Genomic DNA, 16,540 nt, shown 5'->3' with positions numbered 1-16,540 from the left:
CCGGGTCCTGGAGTGCCAGGGGCCAGGACAAGGACACACACAACCACAACACCAAATGGATTTGCTGTGTCCTCCCTGCAGGGCTTGGGGGCTGGAAAACCTTTGAGGGGTTTCAAGTGAGTTCTTGGGCTCTTAGGAGTCAGTTGGGAGCTTTGCTTCCAAAACTGATTTGGCTACGGCATGTTAGGATGTTGGTTATAACTGGGAAGATGGTCGTTCGCTACTATTTCAAATAAAACAAGCTTTAAAGAAAGCTGCTTGTCCTTTGCTCCTGGACAGCAGGCAGATGTGGTTATCTTAACATAATGGAAATCACCATGCTTTCATGGTCAGTTAAATTAGACTAATAATTTTGTTTTGTGAAGTAGAAAACAAAGCTAAATTTAGCTGTGCTTTGGATTCCCCCAAGACCAGTAAGCTCAAGTGTGTTACCCAAAACGTCTATTGGTGAACCCATGAAGTTAACATACTGAAGATTTTAGTGATCAAGATAAATAGTTGCTCAGTCTCACATTGACCTACATTTCATAAGCATTAGCAGCCTCCCTGTCAATCACCTTTATTGCTACTGACATCTCGTGGTAACATTTAGCTGCATTTCTGAATTCCTGTAAAACAAACTTTCTCTTAAACCAGAGGGCAAAACAACAACAACAAAAAGACAATATAAAACCCAAATAGCTTTCCTGGGGAATAAAAAATGCACTATGCTTGGTGAGAGGCTGACATAATGACTGAGTTTTGAACAAGACTGCCAGTACTACCTAAAAGTCAAATTTAACTTTGTGAGCTATTTTGCAAGCTCAAAGTATTCAAAAAGACCCACATAAACATTTTCATATGGAAGGAGAAAATAATCAGCTGATCTGGAATGCATTTGCTAAGCAAAGCACATCTTTTTTTTTAACTCTTCCCAATAGGATCATGACTGCTCTGAAACAATTTATCATTTATCAACCCACTCTTCTAAATATGTGTGTGTGGAAAGCACATGGAAGTCTAAGCAGATTTCCTCTTAGACTCTGTGTAGTCAATACAAAAATCAACAGATCCTCTAATGCAGTCTGTGGATCTGCATGATACGATCGATAAGGAACGCTGAATTCAGAATACAAAGGCCAGGCGCACTGATCTGAGCTGGGGACCGGGAAGGACGTTGAGCGCCAATCCCAGCGCCCATCCCAGCTCTGCTTGCATCAGGAGGGGCTGGTAGAGTAGAGGAACCACCAGCAGATCCTTGGAGATCTCCTGGTTAGTTCCTCGTAGACCAAGTGGCAGTAGGCGCTGTATATAGTAGGATTCGTACCCGCCTGCATTTCTAATGGAAACGGGAGCGGCAGGAGTGCGGAGAAGCTGCTGCTCCTGGGCTGTGCTGGTCTGTACGGGTGCAGGAGATCAGGTGTCCTGAACAGACCAGACTTGCTGCAGGTGCACAGATGGATCTGCTGCTATGTGCTGGATTCACTGCATTTGGGATGCAGAACAAACCAATGCAGAGAAGGCATGTGCCCGGTAATTCTCAAAGATGATTGATCACTGAAAGGTTTGGCAGCGAGGCGGTAGCGCCGATGGGGCGGATACCAGCCACAGTTCTGTGCTAGGAAGATGATTCCAGCCTTCCTCCTCGACCGGCATGGAAATACTGTGAGTGCTCAGGCTGTGCGTCGGGGATGGGGAGGAAACTCACAGTTAGGAGGTTTAGTTGATTCCGAATGAGCTCTGCTCCTCTGGTACAAGCAAATGTCTTGGGTTCTGTGGCCACAGAGGCTGTGTTGGGAGGGGGACGGCTGCCATGCGGAGTGGTTAGAGCAACGGGTAAAGCACTCTTCTGGTATTCTGTATCAATGTTTTGCAGGCCTGGCAGTGGTCACAGTTGATGCCTACAAGCACTGGATATTCCACAAGTTGAAGACGGAATACTGACTTGTTTACCTGAAGATAATAGGACTTCGGGGTATTTCCTCAGAGAAAATATAAATTTTAATATAATTTCATAAGCTTTGGAGGTTAGCTTGTCTTGTAGCTTCAGTGATATCAAACTTCTTCGAGTAGGAGCTAGATAGAAAGCTGTTTAGTTTTTGCCAGCGTATGTAAAACAAGACTTTTCTATCTGCATTGTAGATTGTTTGTGGACACTTCCAGATTCTTGTGCTTTCTGCAGTCATTCTGGGGACTGAACTCTCATTGATATCGATAGAGGTTCCATGAACAGGACACATGCAGGAATTTGTAGAAGCCCACAGTGTGGTTTGGAGTAGTGAATTGCTTTTAGTTTGAGATGACTGGGGGAGATGGGAAGAGCAACTGTACATTAAGGGAACAATTACAGATCTTCTTCCCAGTGACATCAATGAGAGATTTGCCTTCAACCTTCCACAGAAGATGATTTTTAGCTTTAATTTGGGACAGTACAGGGGTTTTTCAAGAGCACTAAAAGCCAGTGGGAGCTTTGGAGGCTCCTTATGCCTTTAAAAACCCCTACGTCAAAAGTGATAGCTAACAACATGAAATGGAAGTAAATAAAAATGCATTTTCATTGCTGTTTTGAGTTACACAATTCTTGTTTCTTGATTCGTTAGTTGATCTGAATTTACACAGATTTAATCTGTATGGTGACCAAGAAAATGGTCAGTAACCGGTAAAGATGCTAAGTACAACCAGAAAGCAAGCAGTGTGCAGGTGCAGACCCTCAGCAGCTAACAAAGGTAACAGAAGTTGACTACCTACAGCCATCAGTCTTCTGTGTCCATATGGCCCTACAGCCCAAGCTCCATGGCCATTTCAGCATTTACCAGCAAATAACAAATGCTCCCAGCTGACTGAAGAATAAACCTCAAGGACACATAGGACTCAGTCACAGATAACAACTCAGACATCAGTCAAATGTCACCCAACCTGCATGGAGCACCGAGCATGTTCCTGCTGTTCTTCAGAATATCGGAGCAAGAACCCCCCAAGCGCTAGGTCAGCATCTACAGGGTAGATTTTCCCCCTGGATGGTCTCATTCGTCTCTCAAGTCCTCTCTGGCAGTAGCTGCTATAAGAAATGCGGTGGAACAAGGATCTAACAGAGGGTTCACACCTCCTCAATGCACCAAAAATGCCTCCCTTCTGTAATACAAGGTCAAGGCCACAAAGAGCCTTTCCGTCATCTGGTTTCATAGCACCGTCATGCTCCTAATTTCACCTAAGACTCCTCACACAGAGCCTAGCAGCTTCTATTGGACTAAAGTATTTCCTCAAGAAATTATCTGTTATATCAAAAAGGCATTAAAGTGATGGGGATTACATCACTGGTCTGGTTAGGATTAACCAGTCTCACCATTAAAAATCCATGGCTTACTTTATTTGATTTTGTGTAGCTTCAGTTTCCACACATTGGATGATGGATATTTGTACATTTTTCTCTGTTCAATTTAGGAACTTGTTAACATAAAGTATCTCCTCCCTATAATGGAATCTGATCGCCTCTTCATTGTAAGCTGAACAGACTCGGCTGTAAGCCATTCTTTCCCTCCCTGAAATAATTTTTATGGCTTTCTACTGCACAATCTGTTTTTTCCAACATCTTTAAAAATGTGAACAATGGAATAGTTTGCAAATTTTTAATTGAGCTCACTTAATGCCATATGCCGATACCGAAACTGTAATCCTCCCTTTATTCATTACCCTGCTTTGCATGGGATGTGCCTGATATGAGATAATTAAAAGAAAGAGACCAAAAAGGGGAGAGAAATAGGACAAGATGAGCGTGCAGAGTTACAGAGTTTACAACTGAAACAATGTAAACCAAGAAAAATCAAACACCAATGAACTCCACAAACCAAGACAATTAAATACTCCAAACTCCAAGTTTTGGGAACCCAAACAGCAACATGATGTGCTCTCTTGTGTAAAAAAAATATTTCAGCCTGCAACTCTCTGTGCTGAAAACCTGACTAGGTTTTTGTGTTTTGAAATTTTGCAGTGGATATTTTCTTGGGGAATTGGGGTTCCACAGTAGGGAAGCACTTTGCACATCTTCGGCCACAGACCTCAGAGCAGGACCCTCTTGAGATAAAAAAAGTTTGTCTTGATAGTAGTGGAACACCCATAGGTAGTCAAGGTTGTTCTGTTTAGCCAAAGATTTGCCGTTTCCATCATATCAATGGTAGCAATGAATGGAGCTTGGCTTCGTTTCCTCTGCACGTCACAAGTCCTTCTCTTGTTTGACCCCAGGGAACACAGCAGCTTTTTTCAATTCTAGGGCTGCATCCTTTTCTTCTTTGTCTTCAGCCAGTTTTTTTCACCCTTTTAATGTGCATGTGCAGTGCAAATACAGAGTTGAGAGGGTAGGGATTTCTCCCTCCTTCATGCAATAAGGCACACGAGGCAGCAGTCTCAGTACTGTTAGTTCATGCAGCAACATCAGCCGTGAATGCTGTTCATTCCCAGCTACCGTCATTGGCACCTTCACCAAATCCTGATGTTATCACGTGCATCTTATGGGTTTCGGAGCTTTACAATATTTTCAGAGTCCATAAATGACAGAATCCAGTATAAAAAAAGGTCAATATATTACTGTTGAAAGGGTTTTTTTCCTTTTTTTATACAAAAATTAAAAAGATCAAAATATATCACATTATTTACACATTGTGCTCCATGCTTAGGGATCACTGAAAAAGAACACACAGACAAACATTTTAATCAAAGAGAAATGCACCATTCCTTACATTACTAATCTTGTTAACATTATAAGGATTGGCATTCAGATTGCTTTTAATATTAACAGCACATTCAAGCAACTTACCACAGAATTAAAAACTTTTATACGCTAAGGGCGTGCTCACATTCTGAGGGTTTGCAACCAGTTAGTAACATGCTTGCTATTAGACTGTGTTCACATACCACGTGTTTGAAACCGGATTAGTATTTCCACTCAGCTTCAGTGTCGTAACCGCGTTGGAGAATGAGGTTTGAGCATCCTCCTACACGTCTGGATCAAATCCTCATTGTAGGGGGGATATTTTCCTTCATTCTCCTGGGCTGCCTTTAGCACTTACAACTCCTGGCTGTTCTGGGTGCTGAGATGGTACAAATTACCCCGAATTACCTGACCACCTGCACCCTGATTTACTGATTGGAGCAGCATAGTGGTTGTGGATTATAATTAGAATGGCAGAGAAGTCTTTAGAAACAAGTGTTTTGTAACTCTGCGACAAAGAGGCAACTCAGTGTAAAAGTCTCAGCTGGAGGGGATGGGCCAAGTCACAGCAGCATATTTTGCAGAGTGGAGCAATCTTTGCATGCGGGGTTCCTGAACTGCCTGGGCCAGAACAGAAGCCCAGTCTGAGCAAGCCTGAAGAAAAGGCATTGCTATCCACAGTATTAATGCGAGTGATTTTTAAAGCTTGGCAAGTTTTTTGGAGTGGTGTTGCTAGCACCAGCTGACAGCCGTGGGGAACAAGACACAAAGCCACATTGAGTCCTGCTCTCCCAAGGCTTGGCCTTGGGTCTGCCAGGAATAGAACCTGTTGCTTAAATGAAGCGGTCAGTACAAACAATCACCATGCAGCAAACAAAATTACTCAGGACCCACTCAAGGATATACAATTATCATTATTACTGTACCTTATGCCAACATCCTGCTACTGGCAGTCCGTCTGGTCCCTGCAAAATTGAATTTACAGACTTAATTTCTGTTGATAGTGACTTAAGTGTCTCACCCAAAAACCTGAAGGTCAGTGCTCACAACAGTGAAAGGTTTACCATTAACTACCATGCAAAACCCATTTATTTTATATGCACAAACGTAAATATGCAGGCAATGTAATCCAGGCGTCACACACAACACAAAATTAAATACACCCCAGGGTAACAAAAAATAAACCTACACTTTTTCCTTTAAACCTGAAATGTGAACAAATACAAACATTTTGGAACCACACTTAATTAACTTAATAATCTGCTTTATAAATTAGTGTTGTTTGCAATCAGACACATATATGGAAAGCTTGATGTGGAAATGTATTTTTTGTTAATATGCGCTTTTCAGTTTGAGGGCGATGATGTAATTTTTTTTTTCCCGGATGATACCTTACTTGTGTTAAATTCAATCCTGCAGTATTTAGTCTCTTTAAGAACTCTTTGAGTTGCTGAACTGATTGAAATAGGATCAGTTTTGGACTATGCAAAGGGAGTGAAAATATTTGTCTTTTTCCGATGGAGATACAAGAAACATACAGAAACCAGAAAGCCTGAAGAGCTTATTTACCAGGAGGCAAACACTGAAAAGGAAGGAGCCCTCAGCAGAGGAATGGACTATCTATGACCAACTCTTGCAAGATACTTCAGAAGAAATAGCCGACTTCAGCTGCCTTTCCATGCTGGGTTTTTCTAAGGCTCTTGGATCTCTAATTGCCTGAATTTCTGCATGTGGAGCCACAGAGAGCACACACGCACTGATCCTGCCCCAGAGCCACCTTGGGTGACGCGGGTGGGAGGCCACCAGGGTGCGTTCCCAGCGGAGAGAGCGGCTGGCGCCAATAGAGGTCAAAATGCATTTTTACATTTTTTACTGTAAATGTCAGTCATCACATTTTTTGTATTCTGTATTGATTTTATATGTAAAATAGCCTATGCCCAATAAAACAGATGCAGTGAAGTAAGGTTACCCTCTCCAGCTACTCAGAGTGTAACAGGTCAAGTTATTTTCACGTGCGTTCCTATAACGTTAGAAAACATACATGTTTTTCTGCTGACACCACTGAATATTTTGGCCTATAACTATTCATTAAAAAAAAGTGCAACTTGTACATTTGCTAGAGTTGTCTGGGGGTAAAGGAGACAAGGCACAGAGCAGTTGTTTGAGCTAGAAAGACCCCAACCTGCAGTTAAAGCGCATCCTAACGCTGACAGTCACAGGGCTGATTTCTGCCCTGGGCTTTCTCTTCTTCCCGTGCACTCAAAATGCTTATTTTGCCCATCATAAAACTCCATGCCTTTCTACCGTGTTTCACTCGAGTAATTCTGAAATGACATGTCAACTTACAAAGAGCTTTGCAACCTGTGTGTAAGGCTCCTGCTCACATTTCTGGACTGAAATCCGTTGCACAGAACCCACCAAGTGTCTGCTGCTCGGTGAGCTGGAGAATGAAGACAAGACTCCCAACCAGCACGCAGCTGACCCTCATGTACATAAGCAAGAAGATCTGGAAGTGCTTTACTAACTAGTCAGGCAATAGTTACCTATTGGAGAAACCACCTAATGCAGGTTACAATGGCTTCAATACAGATACGTCTTGTGTTTTCTGTATAGTTAAGGCAGGAAATAGTTGATAAATATAACATTTCTAGGGAGTAAATATGAAGAGTTGAAGCAGGCCTGCTGCTAGTAATTGGTTTCTTCGACACATATGAAAGTAATTTAACTTTCTGAAAGAGAGACAGCTCACTGCCCTTTTGTTTCTCTGAAGACAACTGCAAATCATCTAGCATGCAGCATTTTCTATGGTTAAAAAAAATGAAAATAAAACAATAAACTTCTTTAGCTAGTCGTGCAGAGCCCTTTTGGGGAGCAGAGCATGAACCTTCCTGCGTAACCAGTGGCCTCGAGCCTGAGCTGTGCGGAGAGAGCTGCCGTACCTGCTGGCACAGCCCATGTCCCTGTGGTGCCCGGGGTGCCGGTGTTCCCTCCAGCCACCGCTCCACACAACCGGCCATTCATGTGGGGACAGCTTTGCAAACCCAGTTGGGAATGGGACTGGCAGGGCTGCGGGAGCACAAGCACGAGGGGAACCAAACTGGGCCACAGATGGTGAGAGAAACCAGCACTCATTTTTAGCATTGGTTACTGTGAAGGGGCAAACATCCCCTCTGCCATCGCCCATCCTTATCCAAAGTCATTTTAACGGTGGGAAGAAGGCACAACACATTGACGTCCTTCCTCGAGTGCCAAAGTGAAACATTTTGTTCCAGCTCTGCTGCCTCATGTCCTTCCTCTCCCCGGAGGGATTCTGTGCTCGGGACAGGGCTTGGCCACAGCAGGAACACACACAAGCCATGCAAGAAAGAAAAGCAGATCCGGTACCAAAGGGCAGGGCGCGCTCACCCTGGCCAGGCCTGGCAAACCTGCGTCCCCTTGGCTGCCTGCAATAGTACGACCTCCCTGTTTGAAAAAATAACCACTTGTTGAGAGTGATCAAGGACACGGGAGTTAATCGAACAGACACGTGTGTTTCAGCAGAGGAGGACGGGTCCAGAACTTTACACTTCCATTTCTGAGGACGCAGCAAGTCAGCAGAGTTGTTTTATGGTAGGGAATTCACAGACACATAAAGTCTGTCATCTGGGAAAGATCTTCTATACACAATGGACAGAGTCACATTTGTAACAGCACAGTGAAAAAATGAGGGTTAAATCATCCAGCATGTTGAGGGACAAAAGGTGATCCATCAAAAACTAAATAATTAATTGTAGTTCACATTCAATCTCCAAGCAAAATAAAGCATATTGACTGAAGGAGCTTTTTGCTGGTACAGGGGAGTGATACTATAGCTTAGATTGCCATAGCTGTGCTGGTGGGGCGAGAAAAAGTCACACATTTAGAAAAGAAATGGGTTTATTTGAGCATATCGAAGCAGGCACCTGGCTCTACTGGTTAGGTGCAGCTTAGCTAAGGTCTAACAGCTATGTTTAAGTAGCTCTAGTGCAATTGCTGATACAAATCACTCATCCTATAGCCTCAAAGCATTTTAGGGAAGAGATCTCTGGTGTTAGTCATTACATGAAAAATAGTAATGAAAAGGAGGTATGTGGTTTGGTGTTTGTTTTTTTCTGGGCCCTACCAAAGCAACGAGAGGTTCTGGCAGTGCATTTGGGAGATGCACCTTCCTCAGGCTCAGACACCCAGGAGGTTTCCTGGAAGGCCCCTTTGTGCACACGCTGCACGGTGACATGTCCCAGAGGGGACAGGTCTGAGCTGCTCCCGCAGGTGCAAAAACACGGGGAGGTCTCTTCTCCCAGAGGCGCTTCTTGGCAGCCCGGGCAGCTCCAGCTCGTACATCACTTATCTTTGGTAGCACCAAGATGTTCCAATTCTGACCCGCTGCCCCAGGTGGGAGAGGTGAAGCTGAGCTCATCCCTCGCTCCGTTTGCAGAGACAAAAGGATGAAGCTGACTCTATTTTAAAATCCACTGCACTGAGCTACTCCCTGATTTCTAAATGCACTCAAAAGCCACGCCGGCAGCTTCACCAGGGCATGCTATCTCCCAAAGAGCGTAACTGAAGCCCATTGTTCCCCTCTACAATAAGAAGGTCTTTACACAAAGATTCTTTGTTTTTACTGCTGTGGCTTGGTCCCATCTGGCCGGAGAGGAGCCCTTACAGCAAGCAGTGAACTTCCAGCAGTGCAGATAAAACAAACCATTAAGAAAAGTGAGAAAACAATAACCATCTGCTCTGATTTACTGCAAAATAAAGAACTACCAAATCCTCCCTCCCTCTCCCTGGCTGCAAAGCTGCATCTCCTTTCAGTCCTGGCAACGCTTGTTTAAGAGAAGTGAAATAAAAGACGTACCACGGGACAAGGCTGATCCAGTCCGGGAGGACCCGGTTCCCCCTTCTGCCCTTTGGCTCCTTTTCGCCCCGGTATTCCTCGCTCTCCCTGTTGGCACAACGAGAAAATATCAGGAACGGGGGTTAAACACCCCGGCTTTAACTCACGCAGCACATACAGAGCCCCACACCTCCCCCGGAGCAAGGATGTTTGCACTAGCGTCACCTCAAATGACTAATTAAATCACTGTGAAAATCTTCAGTTAAAGCCGGGTGGAGATATTAAAATAGATAATTTTGTAATAGAATAGCTAAATGACTGGGTTCTGCTAGAAACCAGGTTGGTATCTAACAGTGGGAGCATCAGCTTCCAGCCCTGTGCTCAGCTGGGTCCCTGCCTTCAGCTGGGCGCCCTTTGATTTAAGCTGCAACAAAACCTTTTACTTGGATCCATTTTCAAGGTCTATAAACCAAAACTAGCATTTCTTTGCAACGCAGAGCTGTTACGCTGCTCCAGCTTCCCAAAATTGTTGTACTATGGGGAAGTGGCGGGGGGGGACACACGACAGGTTTGTAGAAAGCACTTCCCAGTGTGTAGGAGTTAACTCCGTGTCCTGCCCCACGCTGGGGCCACACAAATACCTCTGCTGCTGAACAGGCTTTAGAGCAAGGACCCGAGAAACGCTGCCAGGCTGGAGAGGGAACCAGTGCCCAGGGCAAGCGCTGCTGCCGGCAAGCAGGAGCGCCCACGGTCCTGCCCCACGCACCCCCGTGAGCATCTCTACAGCCATAACTCACCTTCTCCCCTCTTTCACTTCTCTCTCCTTTCTCTCCTCTGAGACCTGGGAAGCCCTATTATGACAATTTTTAGCGAGGGGAAGAGGTTTGTAAGTTCAGTGTACAAATGTCCCAGCATCTCAGTTCAACATAAGCAACCTCCAGCGATCAATCCATCCCCCCACGGTGAAGAATAACGACATTTCTTTCCCATTGACTTGGTATCTCAGTAATTTCTTGGGAAATCTCGTGCTTCACCTACCCCAGCAACATGACATCTATGGGAGATTTAATTTCACCAAATCCAAGACATATATTCTCAATTGGAAAGGGAAACCCCTGTGGCATCTTTAGCTGAGCAGTTACCGCTGTGCAGTGCGAGTAGTCTGGCAACTGGCCTGAATTAAGCTGTTTCCTATAGACATTGTTCTGCTAACACGACGTTTAAGAGACAGCGTCTATACAGTGTTAGCTACATATTTTTCCAACAATCTCAAGCAATTTGATGGCCTTTACATGCATGCTGTTCATATGTCTACGTATCAATTAATGTTTTCCATACTCACATCCAATCCTGGCTCCCCTGGCTTTCCCTGCAGTTGTAAAAATGAAAATTAAGACGTGCCATATTGAGCTTGGTGTCGCAGACAAACTTATATCTAGAGTTGGTGAAATATTATGGTACTGACAGCAGGGGCTCACACACAGCCTCGGGACTCGAGATTTCTCCTCCCCAGCATTAGGATGGTGCCGCTAAGCCCAGCTCAGCAGTTCTGGCTGAACCCACTGCGACAGGATTTTACAGCCGCTATTCTTTAGGATTACAACATGTCACCTTTCCCACACCAGTGATTACCTTCTCTCCTTTGGTACCGGGTAAACCGATGAGCCCTGGAGCACCCGGGAGACCCTGAAAGAACAAAGAAACAAGGCATTGGGATAGGTGCTGTAGTGCAGGTTTCTGGCAATGGACAGAAATGAGATAAGGGGGAAAATTAAAACTCACAGCAGGTCCAGTGTCACCGTGGTCGCCCTTCTCACCGCTGTCACCTTTTTCTCCCTTTGCACCGTCCAAGCCCTGCATAAATGAAACAGCATCAACCCAGGACAGCCACCCCACGCACCCACCGCGTCTCTGGGATGCTTATAACCCCGCCGTGGCCATTCATGTTTTCCTCTTGACCTGACCACGTACAAGAATTGTTGAAAATACAGATTTAAAGCCTGTGGGTTTGGAAAACTTGACTGACATGTGCCACTTGCCCTCAGGACTCTGTGCTAGAGGAGAATTTAAGATGGTAAATGTATTTGGAAGGAAAAACGGCTTGTTTTCCAAAAAGCCAACTGCTGAACAGCACAACCAAAGGGTATGTTGTCACAAAAAGTGACAGAAAATCAGTCCCCAGAGCTGACAGGCCTTTGTGAGCCTGTAAATAACACACTGGCAGCCTGGAAACAGTGGGTGACATTCAATTTATTGACTTACTTTAGGCCCCTGGATTCCTGGAGGACCCTGTGGGAAAGACAATGGTGCATTTGAAAACCAGAATTTAAAAAAACTAACCCCAGAGTTTGCTTCTCAAACCATTTCTTGCTCAAATTACAGGCTGACGATAGCCAAATACTTCTTTGCAAGACAGGTGGCACTTCATTTTGTTCTCCGACGTCAAATCAGGGGGAGGAGGAACTGCAAAGGACCGCTTTGCGTAACATGCAACAATAAAGCTCTGCAAGAGCTTTGCTGAAGCAAGTGACGGCAAAAGCTCTGGAGGGCGACCCGCTGCCACCGGGCAGGGCTGGGGACACCTCCCGGGTCACAAATGCCACCTGGAAAGCTGCCTGGTTTTGAAGTGGGATCTCTCAAGGTGCCTCTTGGACAGAGCAGGAGCATCCTGACCTTCCGGATGCCCTTGACGGCTCCTCAGCCTTTTGGAGCATCACAGGTATCAAACACAGACGTCTGCACAAAAAATGCTCTGTGCGCTCATCACCGCTGCAATTGGTGGCAAAAATTCACCGACTTGGGCAAATTTGTGCGGATGCAAACACCGTCATGGGAGGAATCACAGAATCAATGTCAGGGATTGGAAGGGACCTCGCAAGCTCATCCAGTGCAATCTCCCCGCCAGAGCAAGAACACCCAGGTGAGGTTACACAGGAATGTGTCTAGGTGGGTCTTGGATGTCTCCAGAGTAGGAGACTCCACAACAACAGGTTTTCCCATCCCACAGAGTTTTATCTTTTCCACATGCCAAGAAGCAACTTGGATATTCACAAAGCATGCCACAAATACCAATATACTCCCCTAAACCAGGCGCTTCCATCTCTCCCAAGACAGCACCCAACGCTGTAGCTCCTCACAGATATTCTCCCAGATTCACAGCAGCCCACGATGATTAAACAGAGCAAACCACCCTCATCCTTAACTAATCACATGTGATAACAAACTGCAGCAACGCTCAGCTGCATGAGCTGCTTTCCAGAGTCCTACCATAGGGCCAGGTAATCCGGGGGGTCCAGGCTCAGGTATGATCTGCAGAAGGGAATTAAATGGCATGTTAATGGGGCTGGGCACAGAGACACAGCACTTTGGGAACGGAAACCTCACACGGCCCAGAATCATGATTTAATGCCCTCTGATTTAATGGCTTTAATCAAAATGTCTGCTAATCAAAGAGTTGCTTATAGGATTTATAAATCAATGAATCTTAATAAGCACGTGAACCAAGCTAGCCTTCCAAATGAGAGGTGTGATCCACGCTGCTCAGTGTATTTGCCAGTCGCCAAATGGATGTAATGGAAAATGATGCAGTGTTCTGCATAGACCAGAGGAAAACAGCCTTTTTGATTAAAAACAAAACTAAAAAACAACCACCAAACCAACCCCCAAAACCCCTAAAAAACTCCAACAAATGAGAACAAAATCAGAGTGCTCATGTCATTAATTAAAAAAAAATATCAAACCCCACCACATTTTTTTCTAAGAAAAAGGCGTGAACAAGTTAAAGAGGATGCAGAAATCTTATAAAACTGCAAGGACCCCGATATTTTTCTAGAACAAAACATGATTATTAACAGCAGCATCCAATATATCAAACATTAATGCAAAATCTAAAGTAACTTTGCAGTGCTGAGGATGCAAAATGTTCTTCCCTAGTGAATAAAACGCATTTAGATGCATCTGAAAGTTCTTGTAGAAAACAGCTGGGCTTTGCTCCCCTCTGCTACACTGGTGGATGTGGAACCGGTGGCTCCGTCCTGCACCCCCTGACCCCACGACATGGAAGAGGCTCCATAGTGCCAGGTTCTTACGTGATTATTCTGCAAACACGGCGACCCGGTGTCTCCTTTTTCTCCTTTGTCTCCTTTTGGCCCTTCTGCTCCCTAAAAGATAAAACCTAACATCCATGGGGTGCATCTTTCAGGAAAGCAGAAGCAGGAGAGAAAAATACATTTGTCTTCTCCTGAGTCCAGCCTTGGCTCAAGCAAAGCTCATGTTCATCCCCAGCAGACTTTGAGAAATGATTTTCTCTTCCTTGCTACCAGCTTAGATCACCTTCAGAATAAGCTGTTATCATCATCGGCAAAGAAAATTCAAAGCTCCTGCACCCTCCAGCTCCGCAGTGCGGCCTCATTGCTTTGCTCAGCAAACCCAGCCACATACCGAGCGTCTGCAGAGATCCTAGTGTTAAAAGACCGAGCGACAGACATACAGGGACAGACAGAGGGACGTACCGGTGGACCTGACAAGCCCATTTCTCCTGTCTCTCCTTTCTGTCCTGTGATGCCCGCACTGCCCTGGTCACCCTTCGCTCCTTTGGGACCCTGAAAGTTTCCAGAAAACAACTTGCTTAGGGGAAAACTGTTAAAAAACCCCACAAAATCCACTTCTGCCTTTCCGTTCTTTCTCTCCATACTGCAGCATGAGCTCACAAAAACACATTTTAATGTTAAAACTTACATACACCAATTTTACAGGCGCAGCAGAACTTGGCAGAGCAGGGATTGCAGCCGTTTAGAGTTGGGAAGGTTTACAACAGAATTTGAGACAGTGTTTGATGAACCTCTCATAAAAGGAGCCCCTTTAGCCCCACACACATGGCCGTGAGCAGCATCTGTGCGCTCACGGCTGAGCACAACGGGCGATTAGTTCATGAAGATGCAGCTGAACATTACAGGGCAGAGCTTACGAGACATACAGTAAACTCCTTTTAAACTCAGCTCCTGCAAGGTCTCACTTGATCCAGCCATCCCCTCGCACCTTTTCACCGTCCAGTCCAGGCGGACCCGGCAAGCCCAGCTCTCCCTGAAGCAACACAAAGAAAGGGGAGTTCATGGTGAGTTAAATCAAGAAACAATCTCGGGAAAGGATTTTGCAAGGAAATGAGTTACCCAGGCATATCAACTGTTGTGGTTATGGGTTTGGCATTGCCAGGCTCAGAAGCAGCAGCGAGGTTTCAGTGATGTGCCAGTGTTACCAGCTCATCTGAGTTCAGGCAACATGGAAGCCCCAAGAGGCACCAAAATCCTGCCCCATCCCATTCTTCCAAGAGATGCTTTTCTGCAAGTTAAATTCTTCTTTTGAAGAAACTACAGCTGACTGGAGGTTACTGGCTGTTGCTTGTGAAGCGTGAGGACGGTGTGGTCCTGCTTGGACGTGGTGGTGGAGCAGCAAGAAGCACATGGGGAGGGTGGGATGAAGGGCAGGATGGAGGCCTTTGGACCCACCAGCCATCCCCCACAACTGCTGCTGCCTCCCACCATGTGCAATGAGGAAATCTTGGAGGGAACGAAATTTCACCCGTTGGGTGTAAGATTGGGAGTGGATTCATTTCTGGGCCAACCTCATCTGGAAGTGGCTGGAGACCAAGTAAAGGCCAACAAAACTTTGGATTTTGCGTGAATACCTCCTTTCTCAGCCCAAGGAAGTGTTAAATAGCATTTCCTTTACCATGTGTAGTCTCAAGCCTTGCAGCCAGCATCACCTGCCTTATTTTGGCTTGAGGAATGCTACATGGAGAGCTGCTAAGGACCATGTCTCTCGCTAGGAAACATCATGTGTGTGGCAGAGGTTGGGCTCACCTTGGGACCTGGAGCGCCCTGGGGGCCCGGTGGCCCCGGTGGACCTGGCGAACCCTGAAACACAGCAAACAAATGGAACACTGGCATGAGTAACATGAATATGGCAACACTGTCCACGAGAGACGCTCCCAGCCACAATCTGCAACAGGCACCAGTGCGACCAGGGTTGCCCCAACGCCGCAATGAGCTCAGGTGACACAAAGTGACCCAATGGTCCCCTCCGGCACAGGGGCTGTTCATGCGAAAGAAAACCAAACCAGAGCAAGGCAGGTGTACCCATGCAGCGGTACGTGTGCTACGAGGCAAAATGCCTTGAGCCAGAGATGTGGCCCCAAATCCAGGGGTCTCTTTTTGATTGTCTCCCTGCAGCCAGCCGGGCTGGGAAGAAGCATCCTGCTGAAAATAGAACCAGCTGTCTGGGGAGGTGCAATTAAAGAGGGGAAACGAAGGAGTTTGTGTGAGTGCTACCAGCAGGAAAACCCTGCACACTTAAGGAAGCTTTTCCTGGGTGCTGCTGGGTGCAGAGACCATAAACTGCCTTGAGATGAACAAATATTCTGCAACTTGCAACTTATCTCAAAAAGCAAAACTCATGGTCTCGCTCACTTGAAAGACAAAACCACATCACATCCCCAAGCACCTTTTTAACATGACTGCATTCTCAAATACATTTAATTGCACTGGGAGCCGTGTAAAGCCACCCCTTTCCAGAGCTCCATCCATGAGACAGGTCAGTGAGCAAACACCAAAACCAGCTAATAAGCAGGAAAATGACAAAATTAGCGAGCTTCAATGACGTGCCCCTCAGCAATCTCCACATGCAGCACACGGGAGAGGGTCTGGCCCTGCAGATAAAGTCTCCAGACGCTTGATGGAGCCTCTCCAACCACTGCACTCCACAAACTCCACTCACAAGCTGCATGCCGTGCAGACATCTGGCAAACAGTAATTACCATCACTTTGTGTATCCCTGCAGCCTGTTATAAAACAATTAGGATGGTTCTCAAATGTGTCTGTAATTAAGTATTTAATCTATTTGGTTTCTTTCATCTTAACAAAAATGTCAGGGTGCTGCTCGGTCGGGCAGGTTATGGCTCGGGTACCATCTCCCTTCCTCCTGCATCCTGACTGCTGCTTGCAGAGGAA

At 45.7% G+C, this 16,540-nt stretch overlaps 2 protein-coding genes across 3 annotated transcripts in view; one reads left to right on the top strand and one right to left on the bottom strand.

Moving 5' to 3' along the window:
* HNRNPAB (heterogeneous nuclear ribonucleoprotein A/B) overlaps positions 1-6,665 on the top strand; it is a 30,321-nt gene extending 23,656 nt beyond the window's left edge. For both annotated transcript variants that reach the window (XM_080353411.1, XM_080353415.1), the window contains one exon: positions 1,856-6,665. The gene's annotated coding sequence lies outside the window, so the exon portion shown is untranslated. The remainder of the gene's footprint in view (positions 1-1,855) is intronic.
* The window catches only part of COL23A1 (collagen type XXIII alpha 1 chain), a gene marked incomplete at its 5' end in the record, with an annotated part of 181,772 nt that continues 170,824 nt past the window's right edge, over positions 5,593-16,540 (bottom strand). The window contains 14 exon segments of the mRNA XM_080353326.1: positions 5,593-5,649; positions 8,069-8,146; positions 9,558-9,644; positions 10,334-10,387; positions 10,879-10,905; positions 11,169-11,222; positions 11,319-11,390; positions 11,799-11,825; positions 12,804-12,845; positions 13,625-13,696; positions 14,048-14,137; positions 14,574-14,618; positions 15,395-15,448; positions 16,348-16,371. Coding sequence (XP_080209452.1) covers positions 5,602-5,649; positions 8,069-8,146; positions 9,558-9,644; positions 10,334-10,387; positions 10,879-10,905; positions 11,169-11,222; positions 11,319-11,390; positions 11,799-11,825; positions 12,804-12,845; positions 13,625-13,696; positions 14,048-14,137; positions 14,574-14,618; positions 15,395-15,448; positions 16,348-16,371 — 774 coding nt within the window. The 3' untranslated portion in view covers positions 5,593-5,601.

The sequence above is a fragment of the Nesoenas mayeri genome (assembly GCF_963082525.1).
Source record: "Nesoenas mayeri genome assembly, chromosome: 14".
Classification (NCBI taxonomy): Eukaryota; Metazoa; Chordata; class Aves; order Columbiformes; family Columbidae; genus Nesoenas; species Nesoenas mayeri.
Note: the sequence above shows the minus strand (reverse complement) of the source record. Positions and strands in the feature narration are given on the sequence as shown.